General features: G+C 46.2%; 1 protein-coding gene across 2 annotated transcripts in view; it reads left to right on the top strand.

Annotated features, from left to right (window-relative positions):
• Positions 1-15,300, top strand: part of Lta4h (leukotriene A4 hydrolase) — a 35,484-nt gene extending 20,184 nt beyond the window's left edge. The window contains exons 10-19 of one of the 2 annotated variants that reach the window (XM_059245378.1): positions 334-404; positions 869-980; positions 1,522-1,666; positions 3,258-3,361; positions 3,788-3,858; positions 7,131-7,185; positions 10,923-11,018; positions 11,965-12,047; positions 12,807-12,911; positions 14,826-15,300. In XM_059245378.1, coding sequence (XP_059101361.1) covers positions 334-404; positions 869-980; positions 1,522-1,666; positions 3,258-3,361; positions 3,788-3,858; positions 7,131-7,185; positions 10,923-11,018; positions 11,965-12,047; positions 12,807-12,911; positions 14,826-14,943 — 960 coding nt within the window. In that variant the 3' untranslated portion in view covers positions 14,944-15,300. The remainder of the gene's footprint in view (positions 1-333; positions 405-868; positions 981-1,521; positions 1,667-3,257; positions 3,362-3,787; positions 3,859-7,130; positions 7,186-10,922; positions 11,019-11,964; positions 12,048-12,806; positions 12,912-14,825) is intronic. The other variant, XM_059245379.1, reaches the window with a different exon arrangement.
• Positions 15,301-18,358: the final 3,058 nt, after the last annotated feature.

Genomic DNA, 18,358 nt, shown 5'->3' with positions numbered 1-18,358 from the left:
GTGGCCAGATATGATTGATACATGATCATAAAAACAAATATTGTTATTTCCTGTGCATGAAATACTTTAATTGACTTACGTGTTTGATTTAATGTTCTCTAGGTTGTTTTTTTTCCCTTGGTGGTAGTTGTTTCTAATCCTTTAAAGTATTCTATACATTGTTGGTTTTCAGTTAAATTCCATTTTTCCCCTGAGATGAGTAATTCCCTGAATATGTTTTTAAAAACATGAAGTCATGTGAATTTAAAAGCAATTTAAAAGTATTTAAATAAGGACTTGTTTTTGGGCAAGGTGATGGATCTGACCACTCATCACTTAATGCTGTCCCCTCAGGTTATTGCCCACGAAATATCTCACAGCTGGACAGGAAACCTAGTAACTAACAAGACTTGGGATCACTTTTGGTATGATTTCTTTTTCTTTTTTTCTTTTTTTTTTTTTTGTTTTGGTCGCTATGGTTCATTTCCCTTGCCACCACTGTTTCCTGTGTACATCTTGTTTCTTTTCCTTATGGTCGGTCACCCTGATACACAGCGTTTTCAAACATTCTGCAACACCTGTCACAGTGGTAGATCCAGTCTAGGTGTACCTTTCATTCTTGCTACTTACTTTCTGATGTTGACTCATTTTAACACACGTGAACTTGTTAAAAACAAAATTACCGCTCAAGGTTCTGTACTTTAGGCTGCTTGGCTGGGCTTGTTACTGTCTCTGGTGACTGCTTGGGCTCCTCCAGGCAGCAGGGGCTGAGATGTGTGGGCCATGCCTCATGCTCTCTTCCCCAAGAGGAGCAAACGGAAAACACCTGCTCCGTTAACATGCTGTGTCCTCTCCGCTGGGACAGTGCCCATTTTTCGTTCCTTTTCAGGTTAAACGAAGGACATACTGTCTACTTGGAGCGCCACATTTGTGGACGATTGTTTGGGGAGAAGTTCAGACACTTCCATGCTTTGGGAGGATGGGGAGAATTACAGAACACGGTGAGTGAGACGGGCTTTTAGAAGCGTTCACCTAACGCTGAATAGTCCTTACAGACTGGGTTTATAGTGTCCTTGTTAGCAACAAGGAAGCCATAGTACAGGTGTGCAAAAGGAAGCAGCTACCATATTATAAGTCTGTTTACACACGCCATTCATGACTTGGTCCAAACTGGGAGCTGAGGAACATATCATAAGTTCTTTGCTGTTAACGTAGCTGATTATTTCATTGAAATTTATGTGAACTACTTGCGGAGTTTTGAATGCTCGCTCCCAAATCTAAATTTGTAGCTCAAGCTTTGAATCTCTCTAGTTATCTCATCAAAGTAAAACCTGTTATTAGCGAGAAATAGCAGAGACATATCTTGTCCTCCTTATAGTTAGGTTCTACCAGTGATAGCAACGTTCCGTGTTTCCAGTCGCTAAGTGGAAGTTCTTAGAAGCCTGTTAACGGCCCTGAGTGAAGCAATACTGCTTGCCAGCTTGCTGGCACCGTTACGTCCCTCTTCCTGTGAGAACACTCGTTTTATTTATTGGATTGCAGATAAAAACTTTCGGGGAGTCCCATCCCTTCACCAAGCTTGTGGTTGATCTGAAGGATGTGGACCCCGACGTCGCCTACTCCTCCATTCCCTATGAGAAGGGCTTCGCCTTGCTCTTCTACCTTGAGCAGCTTCTTGGTGGACCAGGTAAGTAGTTGGCCTTGTCAGGCTGGTGTTTTTGACTTTGTTTTGTTTTGTTTCGTGTTTTTTTTCTTGTGGAGGGTGATGTGAAGACTAGAGATGAATTGTAAACGGTGTCTCTTTATTTTGTACTTCCAGTTCATTCTGCTGGAGACCTCTGTATTGCTTTCTCTTACAGCCTATATTCATAAAACTCCACACAACCCCTTATTCTGTATAATGTGGCTTGACTTTTTTTATTTTTAATCCCATTATACTTGAAGAATTAGGGGAATAGTGTCTACCCATTGACAAACTTCTATAATCCAGAAGTTTATGAGTGATAAATGAGAACTCTCACACACCTCCCTAGCCCCGGGGTCACCCCGTTAGCAGTTTGATGTGTGGCTCCACTATAGAGTATCTGAATCGCCAATGTTGTTCATCTTGTACCCTGTGGCCTCCAGTAAACAGAACAAGGATTCCTTGAACTCAAGTATGTGATACCTCAGCAGGGCTCCTGAGAAACCCGGGTAGCTTAGAGTGTTTGGAGAGAGGTACCATCATGTGACTTTCATCACAGTGTATTGTAATGATTCTGCTTCGTGACTAGCTAGGTATTGTTCTTAACCTCTTCCCATGCCACATGGGTGAATTCAGTTTGTCCGTAGGTCTGTCCGTATGGAAAACAGTAGTGCAGTAGGGTCTGGTACTGTGTGCAGTTTTATCCATCTGCTGGAGTCATGCAACATAAGCCCCTCATGCAAGAGTTTGACTGTATCCATCTTTTTTGTTTGTTTGTTTGTTTGTTTGTTTTTCTAGATAGGGTTTCTCTGTGAAACAATCCTGGCTGTCCTGGAACTCGCTCTATAGACCAGGCTGGCCTCGAACTCACAGAAATCCACCTGCCTCTGCCTCCCGAGTGCTGGGATTAAAGGTGTGCACCACCGCCAGGCCCTGTATCTGTCTTTTTAATTTTTAAGGCTCAGTGCACATGATTCCATCTCATATTTTTGTTTTTCGAGACAGGGTTTCTCTGTGTAGTTTTGGTGCCTGTCCTGGATCTCGCTCTGTAGACCAGGCTGGTCTCGAACTCATGGAGATCTGCCTGGCTCTGCCTCCCAAGTGTTGGGATTACAGGCGTGCGCCACCACCACCTGGCTCCATCTCATATTTTTAATGCTATCATGATATTGTCTTACATAGCTGTGATGACTTAACGTGACCTCGTACTGATGGCCTGAGAGGGGTCCCCTCTGTTGATGGACTTTGAAGGCCTCCCCTTCCGTTCTGCCTGTCGGCTCTTACTCTCCTTTCTCATCAGATGAGGGTTATTTTTAGAACGTGGATTATTTTTGCGCTGTGTCTTGATTATGTTATCCCGGCCTGGGAAGAGTTTCTCTTCTCCCCTGCGCTGACTCGCATAGACTTCAAAGGCCCAGCTTGAGACCTACCTCCTTTCTTGGACATCCTTTCATGGTCGTGGCTCTCCATGGCCCTCTTGAGTGATCTCTGTTGTTCTGTGGTTACTAGAACAATGCCAACCACAAAAGAGAGCAGGGATTGCCTTTCTGTGCGTGGATTTCTTCTAATTTTTTTTTTCCTCTTTTCCTCTTAGAGGTGTTTCTAGGATTCTTAAAGGCTTATGTTGAGAAATTTTCCTACAAGAGTGTGACCACCGACGACTGGAAGGGCTTCCTGTATTCCCACTTTAAAGATAAGGTTGGTTTTAAATTCCTCTTATTTTTAATGCCCAGTGTATCTCTATAAACTATTTGCTAGGCCACTTGAGTTACTTAATCATAGTATTGGTTCAGCATTTGCCTTGAGACTTGGTTGATCTGTTTTAATTCTCTTTCAGAACACTAGTAATGACTGTAAGTTTATGTTAATGAGCTAGATTTGACTCCACATTATTTACAGATGTCAGAATGTCACATTGTGTTTCAGACGTAGACGCGATGATGGTGATTTGTTGCTTGGTATTAATTTTAAGAAGTAGTGAGATGGAGAAGTTACCGTGACGTGGCGAAGTAGAGTTAATTGTATGTCTGATTCCTCACAGCTTTGTTTGCAGTCCCTCATTTGTTTGTTTTGACCCGAGGAAAAGTCATCCTGTCATGAACTGGGTGTTCTTCCTCTTCACAGGTGGATCTTCTCAATCAAGTTGATTGGAATGCCTGGCTCTATTCTCCTGGCCTGCCTCCGGTCAAACCAAAGTAAGCACTCGCCTGCGAACACGTTGCCTTCGTTCTCCTAATCCTAGGGTATCCAACCTTTGGTTATTGCCACACGGCCTACTCGTCTACAGATGTCTTAGGCTGCAGGCATAACCATAATCCTGGGGCACGTGGCCTGAGGGCTGCAGGCTGGACACACCTAACCCTAGCGCTTTCGGAGTATCTGGAGGGACTGTATGCTTCTCTTAAACTGTTACCAGTCAGCAAAAAGAGCAAGGGGCTTAGGTTTCTAGACCTTTCCCCTGAAGCCAAAAGCCATTTCCATAGTTTACAAACGGATCTGTTGAACAGATTGGGAGTGGGTGCCAAGTTTCCACATGAGGAGGGTGGTGAGGGACTTCGGAAAGAGCAAGCAGTTTTTCCTAAAGCTTCTGTGAAAGCTAGGTATGATGGCTACCTTTGACCCCAGCCCCAGGAGGAGGAGGAGGCAGGTGTCAGGAGGATTATGAGCCCAGGGCCAGTTGAGGTTGTATAGCAAGACCTGTTCTAAAACACACACACACACACACACACACACACACACACACACACACACACGTTTGCAGTAAGGAAAATAGCAAGTATTATATTCTTATATTATTACAAGTTATCATCCCTATTTCCAGAAGTGGGAACTTAAGAGTAGGCTAACCTAAGTGCTTTGTCCAGAATTGTGTGACTCTTAGTAAGCACTGAAACCCTGGAGTCTTGCCTCCCCTGTCTTTTACTAAACACTTCCCTGGAGTCAGGGAGTTGCACCCTAGACTTCAGGAGCTGTGTGAGGAAGTTTCAGCCCTTGGTTGCCCTTCCTTTGAATCATGGAGAGTCCTACCAGCTACTCTCCCAGTAAACAACCCAGTTTAACTGAGGCACGGGGCTGAGCATCAGAAGTTGAGGTAGAAAACAGATGTCACGGTCATGTGTGTTTGAAGAGCCTCTTGAGAGCTGAGGTTGAAAAGGAAGTGGTTAGGCGGGTACTAAGAGTGTGGTCGGAAGAGATGGGCTGACTCCGCATCCTCTGATTCGGATGTCAGCGCTCCTGACGTCCACGTGTGTTTAAATGTCTCTCAGGTCATCCGTTCCTCTCCGCTTCTCCTACCTTCACTGACATTCACTGACACATCAACTCTCCCTCCTGGAAGACTCCTGTGCTCTCTAAGCTGTGTATCTTGATGTTTTCTGGCCTTGTTCTGTGCTGGTGTACACAGAGAGCTGGAGTAAACATTTAAAAACATAAGCAGAGGCAGGCGGGTCTCTGTGCGTTGGAGGCTAGCTTGGTCTACCTGATGAGTTCCAGGACAGCCAAGGCTGCATAACAGAGACCCTTTCATAGTAAACAGTGGTGAACACCTGCAACTGTGCCCATCTGTTCTCTTGTTAGCTATCTTCTCTGGTGCTCTTCTGTCCTTGGGCTGAGGCCAAATCCTTCTTTCACAGGGACTCCAGGGCTCCCAACATTCCACACCCTCTGCTTCGGTCAGGCTGCTAATCTAGGGTCTCTCAGACTCGCCACACTCCTTCCAGCTTCGTACCCAGACACTCGCACTTCCTTCTACGTAGATAATTCCAGCGTCCGCTTAGGAAGCACTTCCTCAGGGAGGTGTCTCTTGACCTCTGCGCAGGTCAGATCTTGCGCTTGAGAGTGTCTTGGTGCTGCCGTGTGCGAAGTCACACCGCTTTGCGTTTGCTTGTGTGACTAAACATTGTTCCTTTGGCTGCACCGTACACACTGTGAGAGCAAGGCTCCAGGCTGGTTTGCACATTACTTGCCCCAGGGTGTTGTCTTGAGTAGGATTTACTTCCTCTTCCTGAGCTAATAACTTTTCATTCAACCAACCATACCAAGAAGGAAGTTTCGGAACACTAAGAAAGACACCAACCAAACCTGGGTGTTGAAGAAATCAATGCTGGGGGCTGGAGAGATGGCTCAGCGGTTAAGAGCACTGGCTGCTCTTCCAGAGGTCCTGAGTTCAATTCCCAGCACCCACATGGCGGCTCACAACCATCTGTAATGAGATCTGATGCCGGTATACATAATAAATAAATCTTAAAGAACTCTGTGCTGAGGAGAAGGTGTCTTGCAGCCTGGGGAGTGGATGACCTCTGATCTCACTTGCCTCCATCCACAGCCTGACTGCCGTATGACAGTAGAGTGACTGCTTGGCCCTGGTGTTACCCAGCTGCCTTTGCTGGACAAAATTCCTGGCATGATTTGAGAAGACCTAGTTTGGCTCCTGCTTTTGTCTGGGGTCACGGTTCTGTCTGTGGTGAAGTAGAACACAAGAGAAGGTGATCCTGGGGGCCAGACAGAGAGAGAGAGAGAGAGGCAGAGATCCACTTCCACATTGGCCTCCCCTCCTAACAGCCCATTCGTTTGTGGGCGAAGTTAGTATCCTCATAATCTAGTTACTTCTAAATAGCACACCAGCCAAGGACCAAGCCTTCAACCCATGAGGCTTTGGAGGACATTTCAGATTCAAACTCGGAGCACTCAGGATGTACGTACTTCCTACCAGAGTCCAGGGGCAGCAAATTACAATTATTATTTACTGCTGAAGAGGAAGAATTGTGAATGGACTCCCCATTCGTTCCCGAGAAAAGAAGAGAAGAATAGAAAATCCCTCAGCAGGAGGTGTATCTCTTGTCGCTGATAACTATTTCCCAGCAGAGGCTTGATGTTTACATAAAGAGGGCTGTTTGCAAGAATGGCATTCAAGACGGGAGCACACACATTCCGACACTGCTTGTTTGCTTATAATGATTAATCCACCATCCATAAAGGAATGAATTTCTCACATGGTGACTTGGGACTCTCAAGTCTGGCCTCTCAAGGAGCAGCGCCTGTTACCTAGCCTGCTTGTAGATTTACTGGGTGATGAAAAGTTTGGCACAACCCAAAGTAAAAGCCCTGGGAATGGGGACCTGGTGTTCCGTGTGCTGTCCTGGGTCCCCGGAGCTGTGGATGCCAAGTGTGCTCCGCTGACCCCCATCCAAGTCCTTCTTGGGTGTGTGACGGCCGCGCTGAGATGCTTTCGTGTTCTCTGTGAAGGACAGCCAGGGCTTTCTTCATGTGCTGTCCAGTGGGGTACCCCATTTGGATTTGGGAATTCTCAGATGAGTCAGGTGGACTTCCTACTTCTAGCACTCAGGAGCTCTTTATCTTTAAAGAAATTTGAAGTTTTCGGCATTTTATATGGCATAAAACTGCATTTATGCAAAAGGGTGTGTTTGTTTACAAAATGTAATCTTTAATATGTTTTTCATTCTTGCAGTTATGACATGACTCTGACAAATGCCTGCATTGCCTTAAGTCAAAGATGGGTCACTGTAAGTAGTAATGGGTGATTTTGGGATCTTTTCTGAATTATCTTTTGGGCGCGGGGTGGGTACTTTACACTGTGAGTGGCTGTGTTTGTAAGTTGTTTACCTGGCCCGATAATGTCTTCCCACACACCCCGCCCCCCATCACTCATGAGATGTGCTTCAAATGCCTGTGGGTAAATCTAAATGATGTTGGGCGAGTGTTGAAAGCCGACTGTGGAACGGGAGGAACTGCTGAGGGGTCCTGCTGGTTGCGAGCTGTTGTTCATTTCTACAAAACTTCCTAAAGAGGAGTTTCCTCGTATATGGGCTAAAATACACGCCTCAGGAGAACAGACTGAGCATGTACCCTGGTATATGTACCCAAACATGCCTCGGGAGACCAGACTGAGCATGTACCCTGGTATATGTACCCAAACATGCCTCGGGAGACCAGACTGAGCATGTACCCTGGTATATGTACCCAAACATGCCTCAGGAGACCAGACTGAGCATGTACCCCGGATGACTCTGGAATGGCAAATCAGAGAAAACGGAACTGTCGCTTTATCTTGACGATTGCAGCAAGTGTTGAGGTTGCTCTCTGAAATTTATCTTTAAAGTTTATGTGGCGGGCGTTTCTTGGCAACCTTCCACATACAGAATTCTGGGCTTCACACTGCGAAAGAAACAGATGGACCTGCCTTTAGGTTGGCTGGAGCTTAATGAAAGACAACCGATTTCTGCACAGATTACTTTTAAGCCGAGCAATGAGCAGCGTGTGAAAGAGGCAGGTGGAGTCGTGGACTCAACAGAGGGATCCCCCCACCCTGTGGGGAACTGAGATGCCCCCATCCATATCAAGGAGTGGGGGGGGTGGACAGACGGACATTCTGCAGTTCAGGAGAGGTGTTTCAACATAGGTTTTTGTTAAAAAGCCGCATCAAAACAGCACTGTACACAGCAGTCTTCTACTTTGGCCCCCTTCCTTCATACACTTCAGCTGTGTGGTGAGGGTTTATAAAGCCAGCACAGCCGGCAAGAAGTATTTAGGAGTGTGTCTGCCTGGCTTAGTCTAGGGACGTGTAGGAAGAGCAAGGACGGATGATGGGGACGGCTCACGCCATGAATGTTTGCTCCCATGGCCTGGACAATGGGCAGTTCTCTTCACCGAGAGAATGGTAGCTGCTGGTTACTTGACACCGAGGAGAACTTTTGCTGTGTTCATTTTTTTTGCCTGTTTCTTCCGGCAGACTGTCGGCTCCTCAAGAGCAGGAATTCTTTTTACTTTTCCTTTGTCCCCAGGACCATCCTCCTCTATTCACTGTTGGATAAATGTAGGCACTGAGAGAGGGGAGCAAGATTGGAAGATAAACATGCTTATCGGGCTAGGGATTGAAGATGTAACCTGTAGGCAGCGGTGGGATCTTTGAAGATTTGGAATTGTAAATGGAAGGACCAGGGTCTGGCATTGAGACCACGAGTCTGTCAGTGTGACGGGACAGGAGACGCTAAGATGGAGAAGGCAGCTTCAGGAAGAAAGCCAGGTGGTGGTGGGGGGGGGCGAGCAGGAGTCGTACACGTACATTGATGGGTTCTGCATTTAGAACAGTGCAGAGGAGAACACTAACATTGAAGAGCGCTTGGAGGTTTGATTTTCTTTTTTCTTTCTTTTTTTTTTTTTTGGTTTTTTGAGATAGGGTTTCTCTGTGTAGCTTTGCTCCTTTCCTGGAACTCACTCCGTAGCCCAGGCTGGCCTCAAACTGGGATTAAAGGCGTGTGCCACCACCTCCCGGTGAGGTTTGATTTTGTAACTAGCTGAGAAGTCAGTGGACGGAAAATGCAGTCCAGTGGCAGACCACGTCCTTAGCATGCACAAGCCCTGGGTTCAGTGGCCAGGACCCCCCACCCCAGCAAAGTAACTCAGAGCAGATTAGATGTTGAATATTAGACAAGGGAGTCGGGCATTTCAGGTACCGGGAGAAAACCCTTAGAGACACAAGAGGAAAACAAAGCAAGATCAGTAAGATGGGGAAACGAACCCAGAGACCAGTGGAAGATTCGGTCTCACTTAGCCCAGCTCTGTGACTCCCCTGTGGCCTCGGCGTGCAGGAGGCAGGCAGGGCGGTTGTGAATCCAGGGCCAGCCACTTCAGGAGACCTTTGTCAGAAAAGGAAGGAAGGAAAGACGGATGGAAGGAAGGAGGAGACAGAAGGGAGAGGAGGAAGGGATGGGGTCTCGTTTAAAATCCTGTAAACCGTAAGCTTTGTGGAGACGCCAGTCAGAGCAGAGGTAGAGGAATGAGTTTCAATCCAACGGCGTGTGTCTTGGGTGGTGTTTGGGGCTCTCTGACTCCTGCTGTTCATAAGGAAGTGATAGGAATGGAGTGTCTAAGTGGCTGTCTTTCGGAGAATTGGCCGGGTGTGCGCATGTGTGCCTTGGCTGTGACCATTTTACCTGGACTGGCGTTGAATTTGGCTGGAAGGAGTTTAATAATGAGCTTTCTTTAATGTTTCAGAAGGCCTAATTATTTGCATTCCAGAAGAGAAACCTGCTTGCACACTTTGGCACACGAGCTTTGCTCTCTTAGCTCCATCTGTGTTAGCTCACAGACGTGCCGGACTGAGAAATGTGAGGGCCGTCTGTGGGAAACCAGAGCCTCCCCATGAGTCTCCAGGAACCCCTTAGTCCATTTGAAAAGTCCGTCCCGCTTGCCTGCTGCCGGAGAAGCTGCTGCTCACTTCCGCTCTGCTATTGCTCCGGGCCCAGCAGGGAAAGGCACATGGTTTATTACAAACATTTCAGTCGTCAGAGGGACAGGGTTTGTCACAGTGAGGACGTTAACCTTGAGGGTCCTGTCCTCAGGGGCTTTCACGGCTGCTTTGCCCAACTATTAGAGGACTGTACACAGACATACAAATAGGGGGTCTGGTGGCCCAGTGGCTAAAGCGTGATCAGGTGTGAGGGCTGGTATCTGGATGCCCAGCACCCGCATGAAAGGCAGGCAGACAGACATGGCAACCTGCTCCTGTAATCTCAGTGCTCAGCAGGCAGAGACAGGGGGACCCCCAGGGTAAGCTGGCTGCCTCGACTGCCGAATCGGGGCCTCTGCAAGCCCAGTGAAAGAACACATCTCAGGAAAGTGGAGAGTGAGTGGGAAGACACTCGGAGCCAGCCCTCTGGCCTCTTCATCTGTGTGCACACAGGTTCAGACTCAGTGAGGGCAAACATGCACACACACACACATACACCCGCATGCACACACACACACACACACACACACACACACACACACACACACGTAAAAATAAAAAGGAATATGTATGAAGGAAACAAGTGGTAGGTCTTAAGAACCAACTGGAAAGCAGTGGCCGTGGGCCACCACAAGTGTGGCCATCTTGGTCCGGGGAGCGCCCGCCAGGCTCTCATTTGGCCTATAAGGTGTCTCCTCTGTACCAGATTGGCTTATAAACGAGTTGACATGCTGTATGTAATGTCTCTTTGCTTTGGAAATCATGGTACTTCTGATGGTTCAGTGTCTGAAAAGCAAAGGGTGACAGTTCCTGCATTCCTGCTGTGAATACCTTTCCTTAAGTACTGTGGATTTTAGGAATCAACCGCCTTTTGGGTTGTAGTAACTTAATGTCGGATTATGTAAACTCAGATGTGAATATATTTGTTTTTCTTCATTTTTGCTTTTACGTCAGGCTAAAATATTACGAAATTACACCTGAGCAGAAATAACCTGGTAACGCTTGTTTCAGGCCAAAGAGGAGGATTTAAATTCGTTCAGCATCGCGGATCTGAAGGATCTCTCATCCCATCAGCTGAATGAGTTCCTGGCCCAAGTGCTTCAGAAGGTAGTGCTCCTAGTGTGACCTAGGATGGAGAAGAGGAAAGCCTGAGGAGCTGATGGGAAGGGGTGTGGAAATGAGAATGGGGTGTCTGGGAGGTGACTTTCATTGGCTGGCCTAGCAGCATGGATTGGGAACTGAACTATGTCCATGTGGGAGTTAATGTACTAACTTGGAATAGGCCTAGCAGTTAGTTGAGATTGGAGGTGGCTGATGCATAGGTAGTCCTGTCAGGTAAGGAGACCACAGTGCGGGGAGGGGAGGGAGGGGGGCAGTGTCTCTCTAGGGACCTCAGCCTGTCCTCTGTAGGCATCTCAAATTCTGTCTGTCCCAAATGAACTCAACTCTTTTCCTTCTTTGGAACTTGTTTCCCCTCTTAGTGTGGGTTAACATGAGTGCAGGAGGGTCAGGCGTCCCTGAAGTTGTCTCTAGGCATTTGCATTTCCACGGTAAATGCACCCCACCCCACCCCGCCAAGGACAGAGTCTGTGTTACCCATCTCAAAGGGGTCTAGGATATGGAAGGTTAAGGGCTGCCATTTTAAAAGGATATAATCTGAAAGTGCTCTTAAAGGACTAGACAAACACAAAGCCGACCAGCAAAGGCAACCAGCGATGAAAACGTAAGGAAATGTGATTTATCTGAAGAGTGGGAAAACTTTACGTAGGATGTGGGGAGAACCCAAAGGATTCTGGAACCGTCTAGGAAGTCTGAGGAGAGTAACCCACCGTGGTTTCTCTTATGTTCTCCACAAAGTAGCTTGTACCCGTGTCCCCAGGAGAACATCCTTTTCAGGAATTAGTTGCTAGAGATTTACGTTAGTGCACATCCAGCGTATTTCTCTGTTATAAGGTACTTAGGACTTTAATGTGGCTAAGACTTTCTCTCCAGCTCCTTTCTTCCAGGGAATCCTGTTGAAATGATCCGTCACATTTCTTCATCTTGCCCTTAGGCACCTCTTCCATTGGGGCACATAAAGCGAATGCAAGAGGTATACAACTTCAATGCCATTAACAATTCTGAAATACGATTCAGGTACATCATTTTAACTTGTCTCTGTGGAAGAAAGCAGAATGCTAGCTTAAACCGTGGAGAAAGGGAAAGAGAGTCTGAGAGGCCATGAATCTTGAGACCCTCGTCATGTCCGTCTGCGTAGCTAGACGTAGGGCATCACAGGGATAGTTGTGGTGTATAACGTGATGATATTAACCTTTTTGCTAGACTGTGTTCTAAGCTACCCTCAACTTTAAAAAAAAATAGAATGGAGAGTTCAGTAGTAAATAGGCTTCCTTTTCCAGTAGCCAGATCAACTTTGAATGGGCCCGGCTAGAAACCTTTGATTCTGTAATATGTTAACTATCCTTAACTCCGGCTTGTAGTGTAAGGTTTAGATCAAAGTTACTTCCTTCAGAAACTGACTTTATAAGACACACGAACACTTCTATAGTCCAAGCCTAACACCTGATCTTTCCCAAGAACCAGCTCCTCCTCCTTCTCTTCTCCAGTTGTTAGCTGTGTATGTGCAGATGTGCATGGATGACGTAAAGATGCACGATGCAATTATAATGGGATTGTTAGCTGTGTGCAGATGTGCATTGATGACGTAAAAGGTGCACGATGCGATTATAATGCGATTGTTAGCTGTGTGTGTGCAGATGTGCACGGATGACGTCAAGGTGCATGATGCGATTATAATGGGATTGTTCGTCTCTGTAGCATATATGTTTAGGAATACTGTTCATTTCCTTCCCTCCTCATCCTCTCTCCCACGCCCCTAAAACATCATTCTTTCAGATGGTTACGGCTCTGCATTCAATCGAAATGGGAGGAAGCAATTCCTTTGGCTCTAAAAATGGCAACTGAACAGGGAAGGATGAAGTTCACGCGACCTTTGTTCAAGTAAGGCCAAAGCGGACCGTGCCTCACAGTCAGGGAGGGATAGAAAGCAGATCCGGAAGACAGGGCTTGTTAAATCTGTATTTCGCCCGTAGCTCCCTGGTAGAGTTCTTTGAATGCCCGAGGCCCTAGATTCAATACTGGTCCTGCCTGATGGGAAAAGTAACTCTGTAAAATGCCATCGGTAGCATAATTTTAAATATATTTCGAGTTTATTATCATAAATAAGGAACTGGTACTTGTGACCATTTAAATTTTAAAATAATGTCCTGAGCTGTTTCGGGAGCATGATGTGTGGTTAGCTGCTGCAGGGCCAGGCAAGAGGAAAAGGGAGTAAACACAAGACAGTCTTAGATGCACAGAAAGATTCTGGAAAGTAGAAAATTTGGCATGTGGGGGCAAGGAAGAGTCTAAAAACTAAATACAAAGAGAAATTTGCACATAAAGCAAGCTCTCTGAGACAAATGTCGCTTGATGTATAGTAGAGGAATGCTCAGGAAGTAGGGGGGAAATGTATTTTAGCAACAAAATGCAATTTAGGACTATCTCCATTAAATTCCCTGATTAGGTATTTGCTCCATATTATTAAAAAATTATAATCAGTGGCATAAAATTTCATAATTAGTGTGTTGGCCTTGCATTACTTCCTAAGTGTAATAAAATTTTGTCAATGCAAGCCATTACCCGATTTTTAAAATAATGGCCACAAAACTACTTTTGAAGGTATTTTGATGCAGTCTTCACATGCTTTCTGTAATTAAAACCCATCTATTGTGGTGATATTTTATTTGTGCTGAAATGTGATTTTATTTGTATGTTAATAAATAAAGTTGCCTGGGGGTCAGAGCTAATAGCAAGCCATAGCAGAAGCAGAGTCTGTGCGTTCAAGGGCATAGCCAGCTTGGAGACACACGCCTTTAATCTCAATACCAACCATAGAGACCTGGAGGTCTGCATAGACAGGCAGTGACGAGGAGGTCAGAAAGCAGAACAGAAAGTCAATAAAAAGACAGATACACAGGAAGTAGGCCTCTTTCTGAGGGGAAGGACGGCAGCGGCAGCGGGTGGTAAGAAGGCGGTTTTAGTCTCATGCTCTACCGACCGAGCTGGCCAGGCTCTTAACTCTGCATTTGGCTTTGTGTTTCTTATTTAATAAAACCGTTACATCTACAATCTATTGTTTTAAGTGAGTGGGCACATGCTGCCAACCCTATGAACTGAGTCCAGTACCTGGGATTCACATGGTGGAAGAGAAGCAACTTCCACAGGCTGTCCTCTGACCTCCACACCTGTGCTGTCACACACACACACACACACACACACACACACACACACAGACACATCATAAAGAAAGAAATGAACGGAAAAATTTAAGAACACGCTTTCTATGGGAAGAATAAATGTTCTGTCTTGTAGCGTAAAACTCATAGCCAATCTTAAAATGGCTAATCCTGCATTTTATATATTCACCCCCAGCTTGCCATTACTGTTTAATAACTGTGGTTGGTATTTTCACTCTCACTGTGTGAAGTTTTCAGAAAGTCTTTAGAAGTTGGAATGTTTATACTCTTAAATGGTTGATGAAAATAAGCTTGGAAAGCACTTAAAAAAAAAAAAAGACCAAGTAATTGAAGTTCACGTTCTCATATGAGGCCAATGTTTAGCCAGTCATACCTGCATACTGCTTGGTAATGGCTGCTGTCCCTCCACCCGAGTCCCTCCATGTAATGCCCCTCCAAATAGCTATGACCTGCTCTTTGATGGGCCAGAATCGGATACGGAGTTTGTACGGGGCCCTCTGCTTTTAGTCGGGTGATACCCTGCTGTGATCTTTAATTTAACCTCGGTGTTGACATTATTTTTTCTCCCCCCCCCTATCCCCCCATCTCTCTTTGTCTCTCTCCATTTTCTCGGCAGGGATCTGGCGGCCTTCGACAAATCTCACGACCAAGCTGTCCGCGCCTACCAGGAGCATAAAGCCAGTATGCATCCCGTGACTGCGATGCTGGTGGGGAAGGATCTGAAAGTGGATTAAGGACCTGATGGTTGCTGACTTTACATTTCCCTTTTTCTTTTTTTAAATTGAACCTATGAAGAAATACAAAATTTTAACTCTCATTGTAATTAAAAATGTCTTTTTTTTTATTTTCTCATGATTTCACTAAAATTCTCTACCTTTTAAAAATAATGTGCTATAGTCTTTGTGAACTTTACTCTTTTGACTTACAAGTTTTATTTATTTATTTTTGGTTTTTCGAGACAGGCTTTCTCTGTGTAGCTTTGCGCCTTTCCTGGAGCTCACTCTGTAGACCAGGCTGGCCTTGAACTCACAGAGATCCGCCTGGCTCTGCCTCCCGAGTGCTGGGATTAAAGGCATGCACCACCACTGCCCGGCTGACTTACAAGTTTTAATATTTCTTCAGAGGCAGGATCTCACTGCATAGCTTAGGCTGACTTTGAACTTACCATTCCCTTTCTCACCTTTCCATATACTAGATTTACAGGTGTATGCTACCACGCCCAATAGAAGTTTCAGATTTTTACATTAGGTTTTTTATTTTTTCAGTGTAATTACAAAATATTTTGACACATTACTTAACTAATGTTTTATTTGTTTAAAGATTTATTTATTAATTATGTATACAGTGTTCTGCCTGCATGTATACTTGCATGCCAGAAGAGGGCACCAGATCTCATTACAGATGGTTGTGAGCCACCATGTGGTTGCTGGGAGTTGAACTCAGGACCTCTGGAAGAACAGCCAGTGCTCTTAACCTCTGAGCCATCTCTTCAGCCCCCAACTAATGTTTTATTAATGTTTTCTTGCCATACTGATTATTTTTATACTTGAATTTGCCAGCAGGCCAAAAATTCAGCATGATCAGTGTTTTTCGTTTTATTTTACTTTTTAAAATGTGTGTGTGTGTGAGTGCATGTGTCCTGAGTACAGATATACATGGGTACACATGCACAGAGGCCAGAGGACACTGGCACTGTTCTCGTTTATTTTTAGAGAGGGTCTCTCACTGGTAACTGGACAAGTAGGCTAGGCTCGCTGGCCAGCAAGCCCCAGAATCAGCTTACCTTCGCCTCAGTAGCTCTGAGATGCCAAGCATGTGACTGGCTTTTTTACTGTGGGTTCTGGGATCAAACTTAGGTCTTTGAAAGGTAAACACTCTATCAACTGCATTCTTTCCCCAGTCCAGAGTTCTGCTTTTTAAATAACTTAAGCATGAACCCTTGGATTTGCTTGTCACCAGGGATAGATTCTCCTTCCAAAGTTGTGTGATCCCTGGCGGGACCCTGTGCTCCCAGCCCTGGATCCATGCCGCTGGTCCAGCATGCTTGTCCCGGTCCTTCTGTTGGTCACAGGTCCAATGGCCACCCTGGACACCAATACCTCCCAGTATTCCCTCACTCTATTCAGCCTCCTTCATCACCTCAGTAGCCAATAGGATTCTTCACCCTCACAGAGCATATGGCATGTGAAGACACATACTGAAAATGATTGAATTTGAACCAAATAAAAGGCAGGCCTAATGGAGCATCCTGTAATGCCCAGTGGTGCCCCCGGGCATTTCCACACTCGGTTTGGGACTCTCTGGGGCATTAGGATTATTCGGTTGCATGGTACAGAACCCAAGTTGGTAAGGGCAGAGGAGTATTATTTAAGACTCGCAGATAGACAGACCACAGAGCTATCAGTGCTCCTGTTTCATGTGCTTCCCTTGCCCACACTGCACTCTGGACCCGTCCCACCTCTGTGTTAACGTGGACAGACCACCACAATTCCAGATTCTCCAGTTGAGCCCATTCCTGATCAAATAAAGTCCAGCCAAGGGGAGGAGTGTTGTCTTAGAGTATGTGTGTCATCACTGGGTACCCCCTAAAAATGTGAAGATTAAGAACCCCCTAAAGATGAGGCGGGCATCAGAAGTCCCCGTCCAGTGCTGGAGTCGTGAGACATCTTGCTCCTCTTCTGCCTGACAGTTGTGGTCCCTTGGTGGATTACAGTGTTCCTGTTTCCCAGCACGCAGCTCTCACTTGTATTTCCTCCCTGGAACGGGCAGGGGGCGCCAAAGACACATCCCGCTACAGGTTTACCTAGGACCAAGGACTGGCTCAAGTTCAGTTATGTCCTGAGTTGTCTCTGTGTCGGAGCAAATGCACACGATCACCAGAGGAAGTAAGAGAGGAAATTTCTAAATGATGCAAAAAACCAAGCTGGTTGTGCTAATACAGTCTGAGAACGAATTCCACCCACCTAGCCTTAGGTGGTTTAAGAAAAGTCTAGGGGTTGGGGATTTAGCTCAGTGGTAGAGCGCTTGCCTAGCAAGCGCAAGGCCCTGGGTTCAGTCCTCAGCTCTGGAAAAAAAAAAAAAAGTCTCAAGAGAGACAGCAGCGTAACAGTCATCTACCGAGCAAAGAAAACGAGAATATAGGAACAAAATGACACTTGGCTACATGATGTCTGGGGCCTGTGTGTAGAGTCTTCACGTGGCTGAGTGTGACATCACCAGAAACTGGTATCATCTTGGAATTCCTCAAAAGCCGGGCCCACCTGGGGTGTCAGCAAGGGCACCCAGTTGTTCGGATGACCTGAGGGTAGTTGGGCATCTCCATCTTTATGAGTCTGTTCATCTCCGGACACCAACCCCAGGAATGTGCCTGAGTGGGAATGGACCTCGTTTCATCTGCGGCACCCGGCACAGAGAGCTTGACACCTACCAGGTGTTCAGAAAGGACTTGGTGAATGAATGAATGAATGAGGACCGAATGAAGGTGGTTCACACCCGAGGGCCACAGCTTTCCCAGAAGTGTAGAAGATGGGACCTGTGTCTGGGAGTTGGATGCAGGTTGAGGAGAGGGGGAGATGTGGGCAGTTCCCTTTGGGGAGGCATGAGTCAAAGGGTGGGGCTGTCTATCACCCACAGGACCACGGGACTTGTTGCAACAGTCTGCTGGGGTAAGCAGATGTCGGTCCAGCGTAAGGGCTTGGGGCATGGGTTCCGCCCCAAATACAGGCACAGATTCAGGCTAAGCATCACCGTCTGAACAACTAGGGCAGCTTCATAAGCACTGGGGTTCAGGAGAAGAAAGAATCCAGAAGTTTGGGTTCATGGGCAGAAATGAATTCAGGTGTGTCCAGGTTGGATACTGGAATAGAAGATAACATCTGTATCAAACTGCTGTTGTCAAAATGCAGGGCACGGTCGAGGTGTGACTGTCTGATGAACATACTTCCATTAGACCCTGAGAGTGAGCCCCTGGATTCGGATATGGGTGTTAGCAGAAGTGACTGTACCTGTTCTAAAGCAGAAACAGGCTTTCTGTTGGAATGATCAATTTCTCAGAACTGACGTACGACTAAAGCACACGCATTTCTTTGAATCCCCTTTCACTCCATCAGTGTCCTTAACACGAGTGGGGGAGGGTTGGGTGAGGGGAGG

The sequence above is a fragment of the Peromyscus eremicus genome, chromosome 18 (assembly GCF_949786415.1).
Source record: "Peromyscus eremicus chromosome 18, PerEre_H2_v1, whole genome shotgun sequence".
In the NCBI taxonomy this organism is placed as follows: Eukaryota; Metazoa; Chordata; class Mammalia; order Rodentia; family Cricetidae; genus Peromyscus; species Peromyscus eremicus.
Note: the sequence above shows the minus strand (reverse complement) of the source record. Positions and strands in the feature narration are given on the sequence as shown.